This window comes from Thunnus maccoyii, chromosome 24 (genome assembly GCF_910596095.1).
Source record: "Thunnus maccoyii chromosome 24, fThuMac1.1, whole genome shotgun sequence".
Classification (NCBI taxonomy): domain Eukaryota; kingdom Metazoa; phylum Chordata; class Actinopteri; order Scombriformes; family Scombridae; genus Thunnus; species Thunnus maccoyii.
In genome coordinates this window covers 1,793,041-1,813,534 of record NC_056556.1, presented here as the reverse complement: position 1 = coordinate 1,813,534, position 20,494 = coordinate 1,793,041, and the positions used below count along the sequence as shown (strand labels likewise).

At 42.1% G+C, this 20,494-nt stretch overlaps 1 protein-coding gene across 3 annotated transcripts in view; it reads left to right on the top strand.

The window, feature by feature from the left end:
* The window catches only part of agap1 (ArfGAP with GTPase domain, ankyrin repeat and PH domain 1), a 183,051-nt gene that overhangs the window by 148,454 nt on the left and 14,103 nt on the right, over positions 1-20,494 (top strand). For all 3 annotated transcript variants that reach the window (XM_042404430.1, XM_042404431.1, XM_042404429.1), the window contains 3 exons: positions 3,116-3,270; positions 5,063-5,153; positions 5,940-6,162. In XM_042404430.1, coding sequence (XP_042260364.1) covers positions 3,116-3,270; positions 5,063-5,153; positions 5,940-6,162 — 469 coding nt within the window. The remainder of the gene's footprint in view (positions 1-3,115; positions 3,271-5,062; positions 5,154-5,939; positions 6,163-20,494) is intronic.

The following is a 20,494-nucleotide window of genomic DNA, read 5'->3' as shown; positions in this document are numbered from 1 at the left end:
TATAAAAAAGAAACTAAAAGCAACATGAACACACTTACAACAAGTAATATTCACGTCATAGCCGTAATGTTACGTTTATATAAATGTTTTCATGGTTTTTCCCGCCGGTTTTGTTGCAGCTTGTTCTCAAATTTTTGTGAGATTGTTGAATTTAGTTCATAAATCTGTAACAGTAACATTTCTCTCAAAGTTAAAATGTTACAAAGATGCAAAATTGTTCATATTTAAAGGCCACTTTTAGTACATTTTTAACAGTTTGGTGAGTTCTTCATCGTGTTTTCACCGTGGAGAAAAAAGGTTGTTCAGTAGTTTTTGTTTTCTCTTGCTTTCATCATGAAAAAAGCTCATCAGCAAATATTTTTCATAGTTTTAAGTCTGAACTGCCAATTTAAACTAAAACTCTGCTTTAACCTTCAGCCACTAACCAGCCCTTGTAAACAGTAGTTTTAATTAACATCAACTAATCAGACTCAGACCATCAGCAGCCCGAAGCACTGAAGAGATGAAAATGATCTTCAGAAAAGGAAACTTTGGTCAGCAAAGGTGTTTTCAATCTCTTTATCCTGGAAGTGGAAGGGTTTCTCAGCCTCTCGCTGCGGTTTGGCCTCGGGGCTCTTCCTTCCATCCTTACCTTCCGTCCTTCCTCTCCTCGGACGAGCCCATTGATTATCCCGAGCCGAGCCGGAGGGGAACTTCAGCTCCGGTGCTCTGACACGCTCCCAATTAGCCAAATGACTGGAGTTGAGGAAGAGCAAATGGTCGTTCCCTCGCGGGCCGGCCGTGACCGCTCTCCGACTGATTAAACCTCTCATCTTTTTTTTCGCTGCTTCACTCCCGGCGCACGTCATGAAAACCGCCGCTTCCAGAATCGCTTCCACGAGAAGTGTCATGAATGATTACTGACCCTCCGTAGCGAGATCTCGTCTGCCAAACGCCGCTTCTGTTGTTTACGTGCCCAGCTGATAAAAGAAGCAGAACATTTCTTAGAGACCTCTTTGGTTGCTTTTTCTTTGAGGGTCACACCAGCAGAATCTGAGGAATCCTGCCGTGCTGGAGGCCGATCTTTGATTAAGTGATTACCCCCGTGTGTGTGTGTGTGTGTGTGTGTGTGTGTGTGTCCCTTCCTCCTCTCTGGGGCTAATTGTAAACAGAAGCTGCTTGTTGTCTGATCTGGTGGTGGTGGTGATGATACCGACTCACAGCCGTGCCCCCGCTTCACCTCCACTTCCCATCCTTCTCTGCGCTCGGTAACGGTTTCCAAATGTGCCCGAACTTCCCTCAGACGTCTCAGAACGAGCTCAAACTGCTGAAGGTCTTTAAAGGGACAGTTCACCATAAAATACAGAAACATTTGAGCATTTCACTTGTTTTATTATTGGTTCAGTAAATACTATTAAACCTTTAAGAAGGAGGTTGTTATATTTGGATAGAAAGCTTTTTAGATCAATATTTTGTCACTTTGGTTATAACTGATTAAAGCTGCACAGTTTCAAAACTCCAATAACGATAAATTAGCTAAAACACAAACCATGATTAAACTGGGTTCAGCCTCTTGGTCTGAAAATATTTCCATAAAGGTGAATGTAATGGTGTTTTTGAGTGAACTGCATCATTTGAACATCTCAATATGCAGAAACGCACATCTTTAGACCTTCTACAACTTCTTTAAATCAGTCCAGGACCTTGAATCTCTTCTGCAGACACACACACACACACACACACACACACACACACACACACATCCTAATTGAGTCCTGATTGTCCCATTAACCTCTGAGGGGGTTCTGGGTAACAGATCCACATGTCCCCCCTGCAGCAGGCCCCTGATTGTAATGACTGACCTCTCCCACTGACATGTCAGCGGAGTAGAGGGCAGGACGGTTCGGGGGTGGGGGTGGGGGGGGGGCGGGGGGGGACAAAGGGCCCCGTAATTTGGGTGACATCCTGGCTTCAGGGGGACGGAGCTGGACGGGGTCGTGAAGGTCTCCTGCAGCTGGTTCAGGAGGAACAGGTGTCCTTCGATTAGAGACTTTATATCAATGAAAAGACCTCACATGGACGGAGCTGCTGGTTCTCTTTGACAAAATACAAACATGTCTTTATGTTCTCAAAGCTTCTTTATATTTACTCTGTTTATCAGTGATTTACAAAACAACATTACTCTCATCCAGAGACCAGCAACCTGCAAAAAATGTGTAAAATATAACATTTGTATAAATTAACAGGTTAAAAAAAAAGAACAAAATGTGAGCAGGCAGCAGGCGAAATTATTCACAATCAATTCACATCCAGTCACCGATGGAACAGCGATGTAAGCTAACAGCTAACGAAACGGACGACCTCCACACAAAAACAGAGACCGAGTCAGACGTATTTAAGAACTTAGAGACTGAATAACTCTGTTTGTGGCTTTGCTGCTCGTACAAAGTGTCAAAAAAACATATTTAGGGGTTTTTCCAGTGTTTTTGCAGAACTCTGTTGTCATCTTTTCTCAACATGAAACACTTTATTTTCTCTTGGATACCAAAGTTTAAAAGAGGAATGTAAATACAAAACGTTACAACTTTACAACCAACTTTTTAAAGTATTCTGTAATCCAGTAAATTCTACAAAAACAGACAATAGTAAACGTGAATATTTTCCATCTTTTACTACTTTTAGGTTCATATTTTTCTTATAATAATAATTCAATTCTGCAAGTCTAGTTCCTCATTTCACCCAATTTATGAATCCAAAATTCCTGTAAATCTCTCCTTCTCAATTCTGAAATATTCTGTATATTTCAGCAACAGTTCATAAGTCTACAAGTCGTATTAGAAGCTGTCAGAAAACACATAAATCTCATCATCAACCTTCCTTTTCCACACTGGAAAACGTGTTTGGAGAAGCTACTCAAAGATGAGATTTATGCTTTTATCAAAACCATGTTTCAGCTTCACCAGAGTGAAGACTTCGAGGATGAAGAGTAACTGGTTTGTTTGATGTGTCCTCCTCCTGCTCCTCTAACTCTGGACACCAGCGTGAACCCAAACGGTGGAGGTGAAGTCGTCGGACGTCTCCGGATGTTGTTTCTGTTCTAAATCTTTCTTTTCTTTCTGTTTTTCCCTTCCGACAGAACAAGAGGAGAACTTTGAGTTCACCATCGTGTCGCTGACGGGGCAGACGTGGCATTTCGAGGCCACTTCGTACGAGGAGCGTGACGCCTGGGTGCAGGTGATCGAGAGTCAGATCCTGGCCAGCCTGCAGTCCTGCGAGAGCAGCAAGAACAAGGTGAACGTTTAATCTGCTTTCTTTCAATCCCAGATCTGAACCGGGGCCGTTTGTTCACAGACAAGAGACGTCTGCGAGTTTGAGTATTTCTAAAAATATATAAATAAATCACATGTAAATGATTAGGAATGAATATATCAGAGGAACAGAGCAGGTTGGACGGTTTAAAGATGGAAACAGATGATCTGCTGTGGCGACACCTAAGAAGATATCACATTATCTCACACACACACACTGTTACCTGCTTACACACACAAACACACTTTCACTCACATAATTACAAAATAGCAATTACAGCAGCTCAGACTCGGCCTCAGCGTTGCCATTTTCCACCTGCAGCAGGCAGCTCGGCTCTCAGTCGAGGCCGCTGTGTTTACGCCTCAGGCTCTCAGCCTTTTATTGCCCCCCCTCATACCACCAAAAACACCAGACAACCCCCCCCCCCCCCCCCCCCCCGTCTTCTCCATTTGTTTGCTGTGTTATTCCTTCGTTCCCTGACATCAGTGGGTTCAGCCTGAAACAGCAACAACACACATCTGTTCAGTGTCTGTCGTCACCTGTGTGATGTGAGAGACGCCGACCGTGTTTGTGTTTTGTGTTTGGAAGGAAATTATTTGACAGTTTCCAAAAAAAAAAAAAATCTCAGAGTATAAACAATCTGAGGAGGAAGATTTCCAGAATCAGGAGTGTAACTGATGTTTGGAGCCCAGAAGAGAACGTTTTGTCTCCAGATTTATCAAACAAATGAGGTTTTTTTAACTTGTTACTGTCAAAGCAACATCTGGGGGCAAAGTTGGAAACATCTGACTTCACGTTCTATCAGATTATCAACATCCAACGAGATTTCCCAGTTTTAATCTCGTGTTAATTGTTCATTTATTTGCCAAATATGTGTCCAAAAAATCAGTATTAGTGTAAATTCTTCCATCAAAGATTTTCTCTTCCTGTAAAACGGTTTCAAATGTTTGATGACTCAGAAGTTTACAAAAGTTCAACCAATCAAACGTGACTTTAGGCGAGTAGCAGCTACAGCATCTTCACTGTTAGCGGGTCGTATGAGGAGAGAAACAGGAAGTGATGAGTGTTTGTATATCAGTGGTCTGATTCCTGATCTAACAACAGCTACTTATCTCTAAGACCCGCCCACTTTTTTAGCTGCCCAATCAAATGCTGAGGATTTGATTTAAATCCGTCTCGTTAACTGTAAATCAAATCTTCAGTTTCACAGTGAAACACGTCACAGGAGTTTAATATAAAGACGTTTTTACTTAGTTGAACATGTTATCTGTTGGATGTTTTACGTCTCTAATCTATAAATAAACCACATTATAAAGCTTCCTGCTCTCAGTTAGAGCTGAAACAAGCTGATATTGATCACTTGATCAACATTTCTAATAACCAGTTGATAGTTATTTATCAAGCAGATCTGTTTGAAACATTAATGTGAAGATTTGCTGCTTTCCTCTCTGTGTTTTATGTCATTTTAAACAGAATATCTTTGGATTTTTGGAATAATTTATCCACTACTGAATAGAGCTGCACCTAACGATTATTTACATTATTGATTATAGAATTAGAGATTAGATTATATAGAATAGTTTAGTCTATAATTCAGTTAAACCGTTTCTCAGAGCCTGTTGTGATGTTTTGTCTCATGACAAAGAAAAGCAGCACATGAAAGAATATTTGAGCTTTTTACTTGAAAAATTACAGAAACGATTATTCAATTATCAAAATAGTTACTGATCGATTGAAAAGATTTGGTCAAAGTATTTTTTCTTTTTTCTTTCAGTCTCGTCTGACGAGCCAGACGGAGGCGATGGCTCTGCAGTCCATCAGAAGTATCCGAGGAAACAGCCGCTGTGCCGACTGTGAGACGCAGAGTGAGTACGAGTGATGAACTCCTCTTAAAATCTGACCTTTACAGAGTTGAAGTCAGCCTGAAGATCCAATATGTGATGTGATAATAAAGTTATATTTGGGGGATTAAAGGAGGAGAAAGACGGAGACAGAATCTCTGGACAAAAACCCAGAGCTAAGGTTCACTTACTGGCTGTTTCCAGAGCTTTCAACCACATCTGGTGGTCTTCCTGAGTGGTTCAGAAGCTCCGTCTTTGCCTGTTGGAGTGAAATAACAAACATGTCTGCTCTGCTTCTGCAGAAAAATACATTTACATTTCTTCTTTTATAAGTTTTACTGTTTGTTAGTTTTGTTGTTTTCATTGTTTTTCATTGTGTGATAATGTTTTTGACATTTCGATTGATTTCTTGGGATTTTTTTATGTTTTCAGACATATTTTCTGCTTTTTTTAGCTTCTATAATTGTTTGTTTTAACTGCAGCATTCATAGTATTTACTGACAGTGTTGATGTTTTTATTTACAAGCAGAAAACATCCTGTTAAATAACTTAAAAACATGATTAAATGGAGTCAAAACAGTCAATTAGACGACTCATTTACCCAGAATGCTTTGTTAGTCCTACAAAAGATTTCTATTTTTCTATTTTTCTATTTTATGTTGAAATGAAGCTGAAATCTCACATAACAAGAACAAACTGGCACCAAATCATCTCTTCTAAAGGAGGAAAATATCTTCTATAACTTTGACTTTACATATGAAGTATAAAAACACGGGTTTGTCCTTTAACGTGTTTGTTTGTCACCGTCAGACCCGGACTGGGCGAGTCTGAACCTCGGGGCTCTGATCTGCATCGAGTGTTCGGGCATCCACAGGAACCTGGGCACCCACCTGTCCAGAGTTCGCTCCCTGGACCTGGACGAGTGGCCGCTGGAGCTCATCAAGGTGATGTCGGCCATCGGCAACGAGCTGGCCAACAGCGTGTGGGAGGCCAACGCTCAGGGACACCTCAAACCCGGACCGGACGCCAGCAGGTAGGAAAAACGCCGCCTCGACTTCTCCCAGAAGTTTTACTGCAAGTTTCAGCTCGTTGTTTATCTGTCCGGCTGCAACTTTACTGTTCTGGTTCACTCTCAGCGTCTCATAGCGTCGATTTCAGAGTAAAAGCCGTAAAAAGCAGCTGTACACTACCTGCTAACAGTTAGCTGTAGACTACCTGCTAACAGTTAGCTGTAGACTAGCTGGTGAACATAGTGGAGCATTTAGCAGCTAAAGAGCCAGATATTTCCCTCAGGAGCTGGTGGAGAACAAAAACAGAAGCTAAAAGAGAGTGAATATTGGACTCACATTCACCAGGTGGACAGAAACACGACTCCACATGAATGATAATGTTGCTCTGTAGCTGCTGGATGTGGAAATTGTTGCTAACATGTTAGCCACAACTACTTTATAAGCTGATAATATGTTAAAAAATTGGACTAAACACATAATTTAAAGCATCTTTGACCAGATTGAAGCTATAAAGGATCAAGACTAGAACCCTGAGGAACCCCACAAGACATTATTGACCTTATACATGTTGCTGGATGTGGAAATAAACAACTGTTCATATTTAAAAGACATCAGTAGATGCTAATATCTAATTGTTTGCAACAGATGTATTGAAAGTTGCTTTATAGTTTAGCAGAATCACCGTCAGCTGACGTGATCAGAGCCTTCGACTGGATCTGGTTTGTTTTCTAATCTTGTGGTTTTGTCTTGATGAAAAACCATTTGTCAAAATCTGGTTTCAAGACCTTTATTCTTCCAGTTTGTTCTTCTGTGTTAAATATTCTTAAATTAATGTCTTTACTCAAACTGCTGCACAGCAAATCTGGCTCCAAAAGTTAGAAAAACTGAGTTAATTGATGCTTATTTTGTATATGTGGGTCTTGCTACGAACAGAAGATCCCAGTACTGAGGAGGTTTTTATTTCTGTGGACAGTTTGACAAACTGGGAGGACAGTTTAGAGGTGGATCTTTAACTGGACCCCAGTACAGCAACTGTTTTTATAATCGCTGAAGTCATCTTTGAAGCAAAGATGTCAAATATTCTCTGGTTTAAAGCTCTCAGATGCTTTTCTTGGTCTCCCATTAGTGTAAACTGAATATTTTGGGGTTTTGAACTGTTTGTTGGACAAAATAAGACACTTGAGGATGTTTTTTAATCACCATTTTCTGATGTTTTATTGACTAAATGATTAATCGTGAAAGTAACTTGTAAAGGCGTCGTGTGGGTTCTTCATGTTTGATGCACTTCCTGTCTGTGCAGACAGGGGGCAGCGTGTCCCAGCAGGGTTCATACTGGATGTGTTGCTTATTGACAGAAACGCCTGTGTGTGTGTGTGTGTGTGTGTGTGTGTGTGTGTGTGTGTGTGTGTTGCCTTGTAGACTACAGGGGATAGTAACAAATCGTTGAACTTTAGCGTGACGTCGGTGTTGATCAGTGTGTTCCTGCGTGTGTGTGTGTGTGTGTGTGTGTGTGTGTGTGTGTGTGTGTGTGTGTGTGTGTGTGTGTGTGTGTGTGTGTGTGTGTGTGTGTAATTATCGGCCGTTGCAGCTCTGGGAAGCCAGCAGCCATCATAACAAATTAGAGCTGACTGCCATCCGCATAAAGATCGACTTCCCCGTCCTCCCCCTCTGCCTCACCCCCCCCAACGCTCATTAGTCAACAGAAGCACCTTATAATTACTCCCCACATGACCCCCAACACACACACACACACACACACACACACACACACATCAGCTCACAAATACAGGAATACACACAAACATTGAAACCGTACAAGCACCCAAACACAATTAATACATGTAAACAAAGACACGTTACTGTTGATATTAAATATGCAAACCAATGCGAGAAGAAGTGAAAAAATGAGAAATAAATCAGTGTGAACAGGATGTTTTTGTTAGTTTTTCCTTCATGTATAGAATTATTGCATCATCCAGGCTGCCATGTGTTTAACTCAGTCATTTTGCATGGACTATACATGATCTAGGAGACTTTTTATGGGAAATAAAACACAAACTGTGCCCAAATATAAGATTATAACACAGCTGTTTTTATAAAAAGTCTGTTAGAGCTGCTCGCCGTCTGTGACAGTGATGCGTTTCTGCAGTAAAGACGTCGTTTCCACCTGCAGGTTAAACTGAGAACAAACACTTTTAATGCTGACTGACTCTAACAGACTGAAACTAACTCATTAACACTGAAAACCACCCATAATGCAGCAGTAAGGTGGCTGTTTACTCCTTCAGATGGTGGAAGTGCCTGTTAAGCTCCTCCCCCTTTGCCGGCGTTCACACCCACCTCACGCTATGATTGGTCGGCTTTTTCATTTATGACACAAACAGTTTCTGTCAGTTTTTCTGTGAACAGCAGCAGTATGAACATACGTGTCGTTATATCTCTGAGCTTTACTCTCCATTCAAACAGCTGATCTGATGTTGTGAACATGTTATTGTCTCGTCCTCAAATATAAGACCACCCCACTTTCCAAACTGAATTTCCACAGTTAAATATCATCTAAATATACTGAAATTTTGTAATATTTTTGTGTTTATGTGCAGAAGTTTTCCATCCATCCAGAAATCTATATATGACTGTAGAGAGGAGCCTTGTTCTTCTATTTTAAATTATTGGTAACTCGTTAAATATATGAAACTGGATCCCACAGTTATTTTATTTAAAGTAGTGGCAGATTATTAACAAACACAGTTAATAAAGTGGTATTTGCATGAACATTTGCATCGTCAGAGCTTTGAGTCTGTATGTGTGAGCGGCTCGTTAGTAACGTCAGAAAATGTTTTGATCGAATCAAACGAACATTTCAAATCAAATCAAAACAACTTTATTATTCATCTTTGTTGTCCAAAAGGAGAAACCAGATATCACATCATACGCCACAAAAACAATATGTAGAAACATATAAATACACTATATCAGCTGCAAATTTGTAAAAAAAAAAAGGAAGGAATAAATTACTAAAAATGATTTGAAATAAGTCACATTAATTAAAGTGCAGGTATATGGGACAATATTGACACGTCCATTAATTACCAGTTTAACTGATGTATCACAAGTATAGTGACGTCATTCTGGTTGATGTCAAGTTGTGATGTCACGTTTTTTGGGAAAGAAAACAAAGTTTATAGCAGAGCTGCAACTAACGATTTCTCTATGAATCAATTCATTGTTAAACAGTGAAAAATGTTGATCACAGTATCCTAGAGTGTAATGAGACAAATGTCAAATGTCATTTTGTCCGAAAATATTCAATTAACTATAATTTAAGACCAAGAAAAGCAGCAAATTCTCACATTTAAGAACCTGGAAACAAAAAAGTGATTATTCAATTATCAGAGTAGCTGCTGATTAATTTTCAATTAATCAACTAATCGGTGCAGCTGTAAAAACTTCTGCTGGAGAGAAAAAGATGTAATTTATAAGTTATTAGGAGCGTCTTTTCTACTGACGCTGATCCTGAACATTAACATCAGATTCTAAACGCAGCAGCGTCAAACTCTTCGTCTTTTAAACATCAACACACAACAGAAACGTGAGTCTTTGTAAGTACAACAATAACACACACACAGGCAAAGTGTTACTGCAGTAAAACAGGAAGAGAAACACACACACACACACACACTGAGAGCGTGTTGGAGTATTGACGTGCCATTAGCCCTCCTCCGTCAGAGCGCTAATGCTTTTATTGTTGCTCATGTTCCTATTTATTTCTGAATGTGAAGCATGTTTCCCCCCTGAAGAGATTAGAGGAGGAGGTCAATATTATCTCAATTAACCTGCGACGCTCCGCTGCAGCTCCATCTCTTCTCCTCCTCTGTCTGCGCTGTCGATAGTATTTATCAGTCCATCCCTTAAGTGACTGCGCTGTTTGTCGTTTCCCCGCCATAAATCCCTCCTTTCTTTCTTTCTTTCTCTCCTCGTCTGCTTCCCTCCATCGTTTCTCTCCCGCTGAGTCCAGCTTTCCTTTTCTCTCTTTACTTCTCTCCTTCTCCACCTTCATCCAGGTACGTTTAAATCAGCTGTTTTCATGCACATTTTGAATTAAAAAAAGGCAGAAATATTGTAGATTTGTAAGAAGAAAAGATGCAATAAAAGGTTTTTCTTCTGGGATGCACCTTGATGATCTGTTACCTGCTTCTTCTTCTTTATTCGACAAAATATTAATTTAGTGAAATCTTTGTGTTTCTGTTGCTTTTTGCAAACCAATCAATCAATCAGATGACTGAATTTGATTTTAAAAATAATAAATGTAAACAGTAAAACAATTTCAGACTAATGTACATGAGAAATAAAAATGCTGAAACTGTAATTGAACCAATAAAACAGATAAAAAGATATAAAAGACAATTGTAAATAGAATAGATAAGATGGAATAAAACATTTTAAAACATGAACACAGTAAAATCAATAAATGGTCGTCAAAATCCAGACTGAAGAGGTGAAAATAAAGTTTATATTTAAAGATTAACCAAAGAAGAAACGTTGTCTGGTGGAGTTTTAGTTTCTTCTGAAATTTCGTCATCAAAATTGAGCGTTTCCGGGGCGACGGCGAGTTTTTCCACCGAGCTCGTCCTCGTTTTATTTAGTGAACGATCATCAGCGACAACAAAAGCTGTCAGATAAAAGTGAACAGGAACAGGAAGTCTTATTTTCACTCATATACAACAAAGATTTAGTGTCATGAAGGTAAAATAAACCTAAAATGTTCTTTTTCTTTTCTTATTTGCATGAAAAGTAAAATATCTTCTTCTAGAGTTTGAAGTTTTCACTGCAGTTGTGTGACAATAAAACAAAAGACAACAGGAAGTTTGTGTATAATTTCATCTCAGACTTGATTTAGTTCATTAAATTGTGAGAAATATCTGCTGCTCCATTAATGATGTCATCTTCTCACAATCTCTTGAATATAATTTGCTTAAAATAAGCGCAACAGCTGAACATAACTTCTTGTTCTTTCCCTCCTCCGTCTCTGTCGTTCATCTAAACCACATCTATTCATCCGTCACACACACACACACACACACACACACACACACACACACACTGTGAGAGGAAGGCGTGGAGGTTTTATGACAGCTTTATGGAGTTCCAGATACGGTCTATGAAATGATATGTAGAAGCTGTGTCACTGAGGTTACATTCACTCCGACACTCACCGCTCCTCTGAAATCACAACCTGTGAGACGTCAACAAAACACCAAAACATATGATTCTTAAATATCTTTAAATACACGACAACCGACAGACGAGTTTCACTAAAAGCAAAAATCACTACCAGCAACTGAGATGGATGATCATCTGTCAATCAAACTATGTTGTTTTGGTTTATATTCTATTATTAGCATTTTAAAAACAATCAACATTTAATCAACCAGCATCAAACTATGTCGACAAACTGAGCTGAACATTTTAAATAAAGATTTCTTAAATAAACAAACAACAAACATGAATTCAGCTCCAGAAAATCAACACATTTGTTCACATGATAAAACCAGACTGACTCTAAGTTTTCATCCAAATGTAGCACAAATTTCAAACTAATTTCCAAAAATTCGGCATTTTAACGCAAAAAAACATATATTCACGTTGTTGTTCCCTCTTCTTCTGCGACAGAAAAGATAGCAGCACTCACAGTTTATCTTGACAGCTGCAGTATGGATGGAAAATGCTGATATTCTGGGAATAAGGTTAAAACGTTTGAATGGAAACCTGGTGAACAGAAGAGGACCCAGAATAGAGCCTTGTGGTACACCTCTGTTAAAATCATAATAAGTAGAAACCTTTACGTCACTGTCAGTGAGGCAGGAAAGATCTGGAAAAGATTTTGTTTTCTTCAAATAAACTATATCACTGTTGTGTTAGTAAATCAGAAATAGAGAGAATATTCAATGAGTCTCTATTAGAAGATGTTCAGTAAAATTAAAGAACATCACACTCAACTGAAAAACAGAAACAAACACTCTAATCAATTCAATTGTTCCTTTTATTTAGTTTTATTTGTCCAACTTGACCACAGGCATAAAAAAGGTCTAAGAAAAGAAACGATAAATGAATTTGATCAGGAAATAATTAACATAAATGTGGCAGGTTGAACTAAAATCAGTATTTATACAATTATACAAGATAAACTGCGGAGCTTCAGTCCCTGAATATCTCATTTTGTTTGTTAAATTGCCAGAAATGCATCATCAAGTTTCTTCTCAATTACACCTCGAATTTAGTTTTGTGGATTAAATCATAATCCATCTTTAAATAATCAATAATAAGCTCTTATTTGCTCCGAAGACTCCGAACCGTAAATCTCCAAAATGAAACAACTCCTCCTCATTCAAGTGACAGAAAACAGCGTCGACAGAAACCTGCGTAAAAGCTGAAGAGGAAGAAGAATCGGCTGAGATTGAGGTGTGGGAAAAGGGCCGGCGGAGGCTTTGTCCAGGCAGCAGGAGGGATGGGAGGGGGAGGCAGAGAGAGAGAGAGAGAGAGGGAGGGGGGGAGGTGGAGGGGAGGGGGAGGCTGATGGATGGAAAAATGCCCTCCCCTCGTGGTCTCTCAAGTGAGTAATAGAGGCCGAAATTTCATTTTGCAAGTGGCTGATTTAATGATCCAAAGGGTAATTAATGGCCTGATTATCTTAATGTTAAATATGGCCAGCAGCAATTACGCTGACCTCCTGTCTGTCAAGGTCTGGCCCCCCACTCTCGCCTCCCAATTAGGTCCTGTTTGGAGGTTGGAGAGAGAGAGAGAGAGAGAGAGAGGAAGAGAACTGGGACAAAAAGAGAGGAATGGGATACATGGAGGGAAGGGAAACAGACGAGGAAGTTGTGAAGAAAGCAGCAGGAAGAGGAGTTTGGATGCGAGGGGAAGGAAAAGAAACGATGGCGAGACCTGGAGGAGGACGGACGGATGGAGCGAGGGAGGGAGGGAGGTGCATTAGTATGGCTGTCAGTATTAAACACCTCCATTTTTTTTCTCTCCTCCCCTCCCCCCCGACGACTTCCCGGTCGGACCGGAGGGAGGAATTATGTTCGGAGAGATCGCACCTCTCCTCCATGGCGACGCCCCCGTCCAATGAGATATGTGACAGGGCCGAGCCCCCGCCGTCTCCCAACTGTTGTCATCATCTCTTTATCTTCCCCTTTTCCTCCCGTTTCAATCCCCCGTTCATCCCGGTCTCCTCCGTACGTCTGCCCACAGCGACGGCCGGTCCAGGTCTCATTAGCATCAGCGAGTCTCAGGGAGGATACTGTCACTGCTAATCGTTTGAGAGCTCGCTGCTGCAAACACAACGGCTTGCCATGCCTGTTCAGCACTACAATGCTTCATTGTGAGGAGAGATACTTGTTGACATGCATCCCTCGCAGTGGTGCAGACGGGGGGACAGCGATGAGCAGGGACTAAGCTGTGAAGCTGGGAGGGAGCTTACAGTTGTGGATGAACACCAACAGTGCCAGCTCTGCTGCGCCGGAGGGATCCTCTAACAAGTATTTTCTCTCTCTCTGATGCAAACCACAAAAAGACTCAGCCGTCCTCTAAACGTTCCCATTAACCTCTGGCTGCCTGCGGTCAGCCGTCATCACCTCAGCTGGCATGGTCGCCCGGTGTCCGCGCCCCAGCTGATGCCACCGCTGAAGGGGCTGCTAAGTTTGGGAACGCTGCCCATCATCGTGGAGCACCCACAGGGGGCTCGCTGGCTCGGCCGGGCGCCGCCGCAGCAGCAGCAGCACCCTCCGTCCTCGGTTCTTTGGCGCCGCGGCTCATTGTTTTAATTATCTGTCGAGTGGCGCATCATCACCAGCACCCAAGGCCTGCTCAGGCTGTGTTTGACGCAGCGTGTTAGCAGGCCTGAGCGGACAGCAAGTGACAGCGCTGCTAATCCGGCCTCCTGGCCTCCACACTAGGGAGGTGGTTGGCGGCCATGTGCCTCCGTCCCCTGAGCCTCCTGTGTCCTCGTACCCCCCCCCCCCCCCTCACCCACCCCCGCCATGCCCTCATGCCAAGCTCTGACCTTTGGCAGTCTGTCGTAGAGGGTCAGTCTCTTTAGCCGGCTGATGGAGACGATGAACTAAAAACTCTCCAGTGCTCCCAGTCACAAGTTCAGTCAAAAACAACTGTGAGAGAACTGGTGTCAGTGTCATAGTTTTGTTTCCAGCCAGTGATACTACTGGCAGATCAAATAACAAATAACCAGTTTATAGCCAGTTAAATATTTAAGATGCAGCGTTCATTATAACAAACATCTTCCATGTCGACTGGAAATGTTACTGGTGAGATTTATTTTATCATTCACCTCTAATTTATTAAGATAAAATAACAACCAGAAAACTGAATAATTAACTTAAACAAAAACATAAATCAATCAGATTTTCCGGCTGCAACATTTTCACTTTGATCCTAAAATAAAAATATTCATTATTGTTGCATCAAAGTCACAAATCTGCAGGAAGCTGTGAGAAGAGGAAGGCGTGTGTTGGAGGTGATGACCTTACCGGGAGTCTTCATGTCGGGGTCAGCGTGCGGCGTGAACAATAGGAGGAGGAGGAGGAGGAGGAGGAGGAGGAGGTAGAGACGTGTCGGCACTGGAGCGCCACACCTTAATAAGACAGCAGAGAAATGAGCAGGAACGACGGCGGCTAAAGGATGAGCGTGCACGGCGGGCGACGTATCGCCGCGCCACCGCCGCTGCACTTAACAGCGGGCCCCACATGACGAATGCACGGCCAGTAATAATTCAGCAGCAGGTCTGTCGGCGCTGGGAGCCAGGAGAGGGGAAAGAATAAGGGCCCTTTATGGGAACAGATTAGTCTTGTTCCCCCCTAAGAAAAGGCCAGCGCTAACAGATTTAAAATTAGACCAGGGGCTTTTAATCTGGGCCGGGGTGCAGGTGCGGCGGACGCCCCGACACGGCAGCAGGATTGGGCTCAGGGGACCAGATGGGGCGACCGGGAGAAGGAGGCGGGCGGGGGGGGGGCCCCACGTCACAAGATAATTGCCCCCCAGGGTCAGAGGCAATGGTGGGGGAAGGAGGGGGGGGCAGCCCTGCCTCGTACCCCATAAAACCCCGAGCTCATATCAGTCACACACACACACACACACACACCTCCTGAGTCCACCATCATAACACAGATTGGACTGGTGTGATGGGAGACGGACACACATCGCATCAGAGGATCAGGATCAGGTTCAGGATCAGGTTCAGGATCAGGTTCAGGATCAGGATCAGGATCAGGATCAGGATCAGGGAGGGAACGTCGTTAGGAGCAGATAGTGATGCAGGAGGGTTGAAAGTCTGTTTAAAACTTTCAAATATTTCAGTCATATTTTACAAAAAAGTCATTGCAACATATTTATATTTTATTTTAATAACATTTTAACACAAACTTCATTGAGTTTTGTCTCATTTTGAGGCTTCAGTGAGTCTCTGATATTTCTGTATTTCTCTATTATGTTACTGTGGTTCATGTTCAGTTAATTAGAATTAAAAACTCTTCTTGCATGAACACAAACCTTTAAGGATATTTTTAAACCCAAGATTATGACAAAAATAAGTCAGTCAGATGATTATTTTCATCATCAATGAATCTACTAATTATTTTCTCTATTAATCGATTATTTGTTTGTCTATGAAATGTCAGAATCATACTTTAAAAAACACAGTTTCATCTCAACCTGACGTCTTCAAACATCTTGTTTTGTTCCTGAACCTAAAAGATGTTTAGTTTATTGTCACATAAGACAAAGAAAAGCAGCAAATCTTCACATCAGAGAAGCTGAAAGTAAAGAATGTTTTCACTTAATACAGTAAAATGACTTTTAAGGATCAATTATCAAAATAGTTTCTCATTAATGACTTGTTTTAAGGCCACATTCATTCATTATTGGAACTTTTCTCTGCAGTCACTGACAGCTGTGATGTCTCCACTTAGCAAAGAGAAAAGTTCAGCAGCTTAAAACCTGAAACACAACGAGACCGTCAGTCATTTACTGCAGATAAACTCTGAACCAGATAATGAAACAATGTTTGTATAAATAACTGAATTTCAATGAGATCAGCCTCGTAGTGCATGTTTGTGTGTCCCCGAGATTATCTACATACATGTAGCCGTGTGTGCGTGTGTGTGTGTGTGTGTGTGTGTGTGTGTGTGTGTGTGTGTGCGTGTGTGTGTGTGTGTGTGTGTGTGTGTGTGTGTGTGTGTGTGTGTGTGTGTGCAGTCTGAGTCGAGCTCTCGTTTCATCTGCGTCGGTTAACTAGCTGATCCCGCCTGCCATCATCTTCTCCGCCATTATCTGCAGCCCCCGCTGATCCGAGCCGGCCCCCCTGGCCTGCATTTTAAACAGCACACACACACACACACACACACACACACACACACACACACACACACACACACACACACACACACACACACACACACACAGAGAGAAGCCTCCTGACAGGCAGGGCCACCGCAAACGTTGAAAAATAATTGGCCCCTACATTCTAATTCATCTGTAAAAGGGAGGCCTTGATTAAATTAGTCCTAATAGACATTATTTTGTACATGACTGCCTCGCCGCGGCCCGTAACCGCGTCCCCCGACTCGTCTAACAAGCCCTCCAATTTACTATTGACATTAAGCCGGCTGACACGAGCCAATCACCGGGCCATTCATCGTTTGTCATCGCGGCGAGGTTATGCTAATGCGGGCTAAAAGCACAAACTAAATGCACATTCTTTATGCCTGAGTCATCAGATTAACCTCTCCCCCTCCTCCTCCCCCCCCCCCCCCCCCCTTATTTTAATAATGAAGAAATAAATAACGCTCTCTACATGCGTGACTCTGTCCGTCCTCTCCCGCTCGCCGGCCTCGCTCTGCTCCTGCCCGCCGTTAGCCAGCGGGGGCCGGCTCCTGGAGCAGAAATGAATCTGAACGCCGACGGTAAGAGGGTCCCCCCCCCCCCCCTCCTCCTCCCCTCACCCCCCCACCCTTTGGCTAATTGGCTCAGTCGGCAAATTGCTCATACAATAAAGGAAAAAGGGAGAAAGGGGGTGGAAAAACTGGACGACAGAACAGAGTCGTCCTCGTGTTTGTGGGTAATGTGTTTGGATTGAATGGGTTCACGGCGAGCGGCGGCCCGGCTGTTAAACATGTGAAACCTTCAGCCGCAGCAGAGAACGCTTCATTTAAAGGAAACATCGTCTCTTCCTCTTTTATTCGAGAACTCTGTTAATTCACCGAGAGTGTTTACAGCTTTGAAAGGAGCCGAGAAGGAAACGATTCGTCCTCCGCTCGACTGTCGGGGAAACATTTAGCTCCTTCATTCATCCAGTGAATGAAGTTCATGCTGCTGTTCTTCACTTCATCCTTCATTCTCTTACTTCTTCACTGCATTTCTTTCATTATTTAGACTCTTGTTTGTCAGAAAAAGGTCAGTTTGACTTGTTTTGTCTTGTTCAGGTTCTAGAGTTATAAAACAGAAACATGTCAGTCAGAAACACTGAACTGATCATCAGTGATACGTTTTCTATTGATCAACTGATCGTTTTATCAACTTTACAGTCGTTTACATAAAAGTATCTAAAAAATGAAGCAAGTGATGCCAGTTTCAATAATCCATCAACTTTTCCCAAAGTGTGAGACCTTCATACCAAACATCTTTAATAAAAACACCTTTAACCAGCAGCTGATTCTATATAAAGATGTAATATGTGTATTAATAGATTAGATTCTCATCTTTTCAGTTATTGTGGTCAAAAACATCATCATCATAAAAATAATCACACAGCAGCGTTTCCAGCAGGAGTTTCCTGATTTTCATGCATTAATACCTGCAGCACATCTGCAGCTCTTCATCCTCCTCATCCTCACTTCACATATGGAAGCGTTGGTCAGATTAAACCCTGTTCCTGCGTTACCGCCCCTCCCCCCCCCCCACTACCCCCCCACTACCCCCCCTCTGCAGCCAGGCAGGTCCACTCATCTGCATCCAGCTAATCTGGAAGGAAATGTCAATGACTGTCGGCCACGAGGCCGAAGCTGCCGCGGTCACCGCCACTGCCACCGCTGTCACTGCCTCCTCATCCTCCTCATCCTCCTCATCCTCAGGAGCCCCTGAAACACTCCAGGAACCAAGAGGACTGGATCTAGTTCCTGCACGGAGCCAAAAGAGTCCCGGTTCCCAGGAAGTAGTTTGTGATGGTTGAGGGACTGTTGAGGAAGAGTCTGAACGTTAAAACTGTGAACGAGCTTCCAGTCGTATCAATATGAAGACGAGACTTCCTGCCATGTTTATGTCATTAAAAGCAAACTTCTGATGTTGATGATAAAGAGTCAACAAGAGAAATAAAACCTTATTTACCGGTTATGTTCTAAAACAGAAATGAAGAAGAAGAAGAAGAATTTTATTTGTACTTTTCAATCTAGAAGTAGAGGAAGAGTTTCCTAGTGCAGTTAAACATAAATAACCAAACACACACAGTGACTCTGCTGTTGTTGTTTTTAATCTGTTATCAGACTAATTTGCATAACGTTCATGATTCTTTACTGAATTTTAGTTCCTAGTTTAGTTTTCGGTCCAACAGGAGCGTCTGAAACAAACAGAATCAGCTTTTCTTGCATCACTTTAACATTTCATCAGCTGTCATCTCGCCGCACATCGAAAGGTCAAACAAGGTCAAAACAGCAGCTGATGGAAGTCAAAGCTCAGAGACGAGAGTGAAGAATCTTTCCTCCAATCGGAGGGAAACAAAGACTGACGTCAGCACACGGAGCAGATCAGCTGATAAACCTTTAAACTACGTGAAGCTTTCAGCAGCAGAACAACAGTCATTTATATGAAAGTCTCTCAGACTTTTCTTTGTGGGTTTTCGTGGTTTTCTCGTCCCCGTGCTGACGGTGACATCAGGACGTGAAGCCCCTCTGACCTCCCAGAGTCTCCATCCGACATGTCGACAGTTAATTATCTGAATGTGACCTCAGATTTCTGCTTCTCTAATTGATCATAAAGATTTTATATTTCTCCACATCCCTCTCCACTATCCTCTCCTCTCTCTTTCCTTACATTTCACTCCTCCACCTCTCTCCCCTCCTCCTCCTCCTCCTCCTCCTCCTCCTCCTCCTCCTCCTCCTCCTCCTCCTCTGTAGCGTCGCTGAAGCATTGCGTTTCAGACCAGAGATCTTTCCACCTTTTCTCCAACTCTTCCTCTCTTTCTCATTTGCATCATCTCTCTCTCTCTCTCTAACTGTTAACCCCTCCATCTCCGTCGTCTAGTAACCCCCCCTCCTCCTCCTCCTCCTCCTCACCCAGACCTTTCTCACCCCACCACCCTCCCTTTAATTATCTGTGCCTATCCGAGGGCAGCTAATGACCAGCCAGGAAAGGCTAATTGATTTCATCCTCTTCTTTCCTTTTGTCTTCCCCCTTTTTTTTCTTTTTTTTTCTGCTGTGAGATTTCAAAAAAAAATCCAACGGATGCAGTTTTTCTGGATGAAACAGAATCAGTGTTTTAAATATATTTCCTCACTGCTCACCTTGTTAGACGCTGGTTACACGTGACGCCACGCGTGTGTGTGTGTGTGTGTGTGTGTGTGTGTGTGTGTGTGTGTGACGGTGATTCATCCTAAATGCACATTAGCTCGGGCAGTTAGCTGATGCTCTTATCCACGCTCTATCTATCTATCTATTAATCTATTAATTAGAGGGCTAATTAGGCCAGAAGAGAAGCCACTGACACCATGTCACTCGTAACCCCGTTTCCTACCGCTCATTACCTCTCTCACACACACACACACACACACACACACACACACATCCAGACTGTAATTAATGATCGGCTTTAACACCAGCACGTCGGCTCATACATCTCATCTCTCGCGGCTGTTCGCTGAGCTGAGCAAGAATCTGCTTTTTGTCTGGTTTAACTTATATATATTTATAATGTTTGTGGTTATTGTCGTCGTCACGTTCAAACACGTCGACACAACCGGTTGACACTTTTTAAAAAGTGTACATTTCTCAACTTCCAGCTGATGAAACGTCACCAAACGTTAGATAGAAGCTGTTTCTATACGTCTGTATGTAGTCGTCAGATTAAAGGTCGTTAATAATTAATGATCATTTCAGAGTTGAATGCAGAAATCTATATTATTATAACAGTGAGTCTGATTCTATTAGATTATATTCTGTCATAAACATCCTACACATAACGTACGACGACAAAAAATAAACATTTAATCTTAATAAGCGTCTCAGATTTATGACTTGAAATAATATATTTAATGTGATTTACATCTGAAAATAAGAGAATAAAGCTGCATAAAT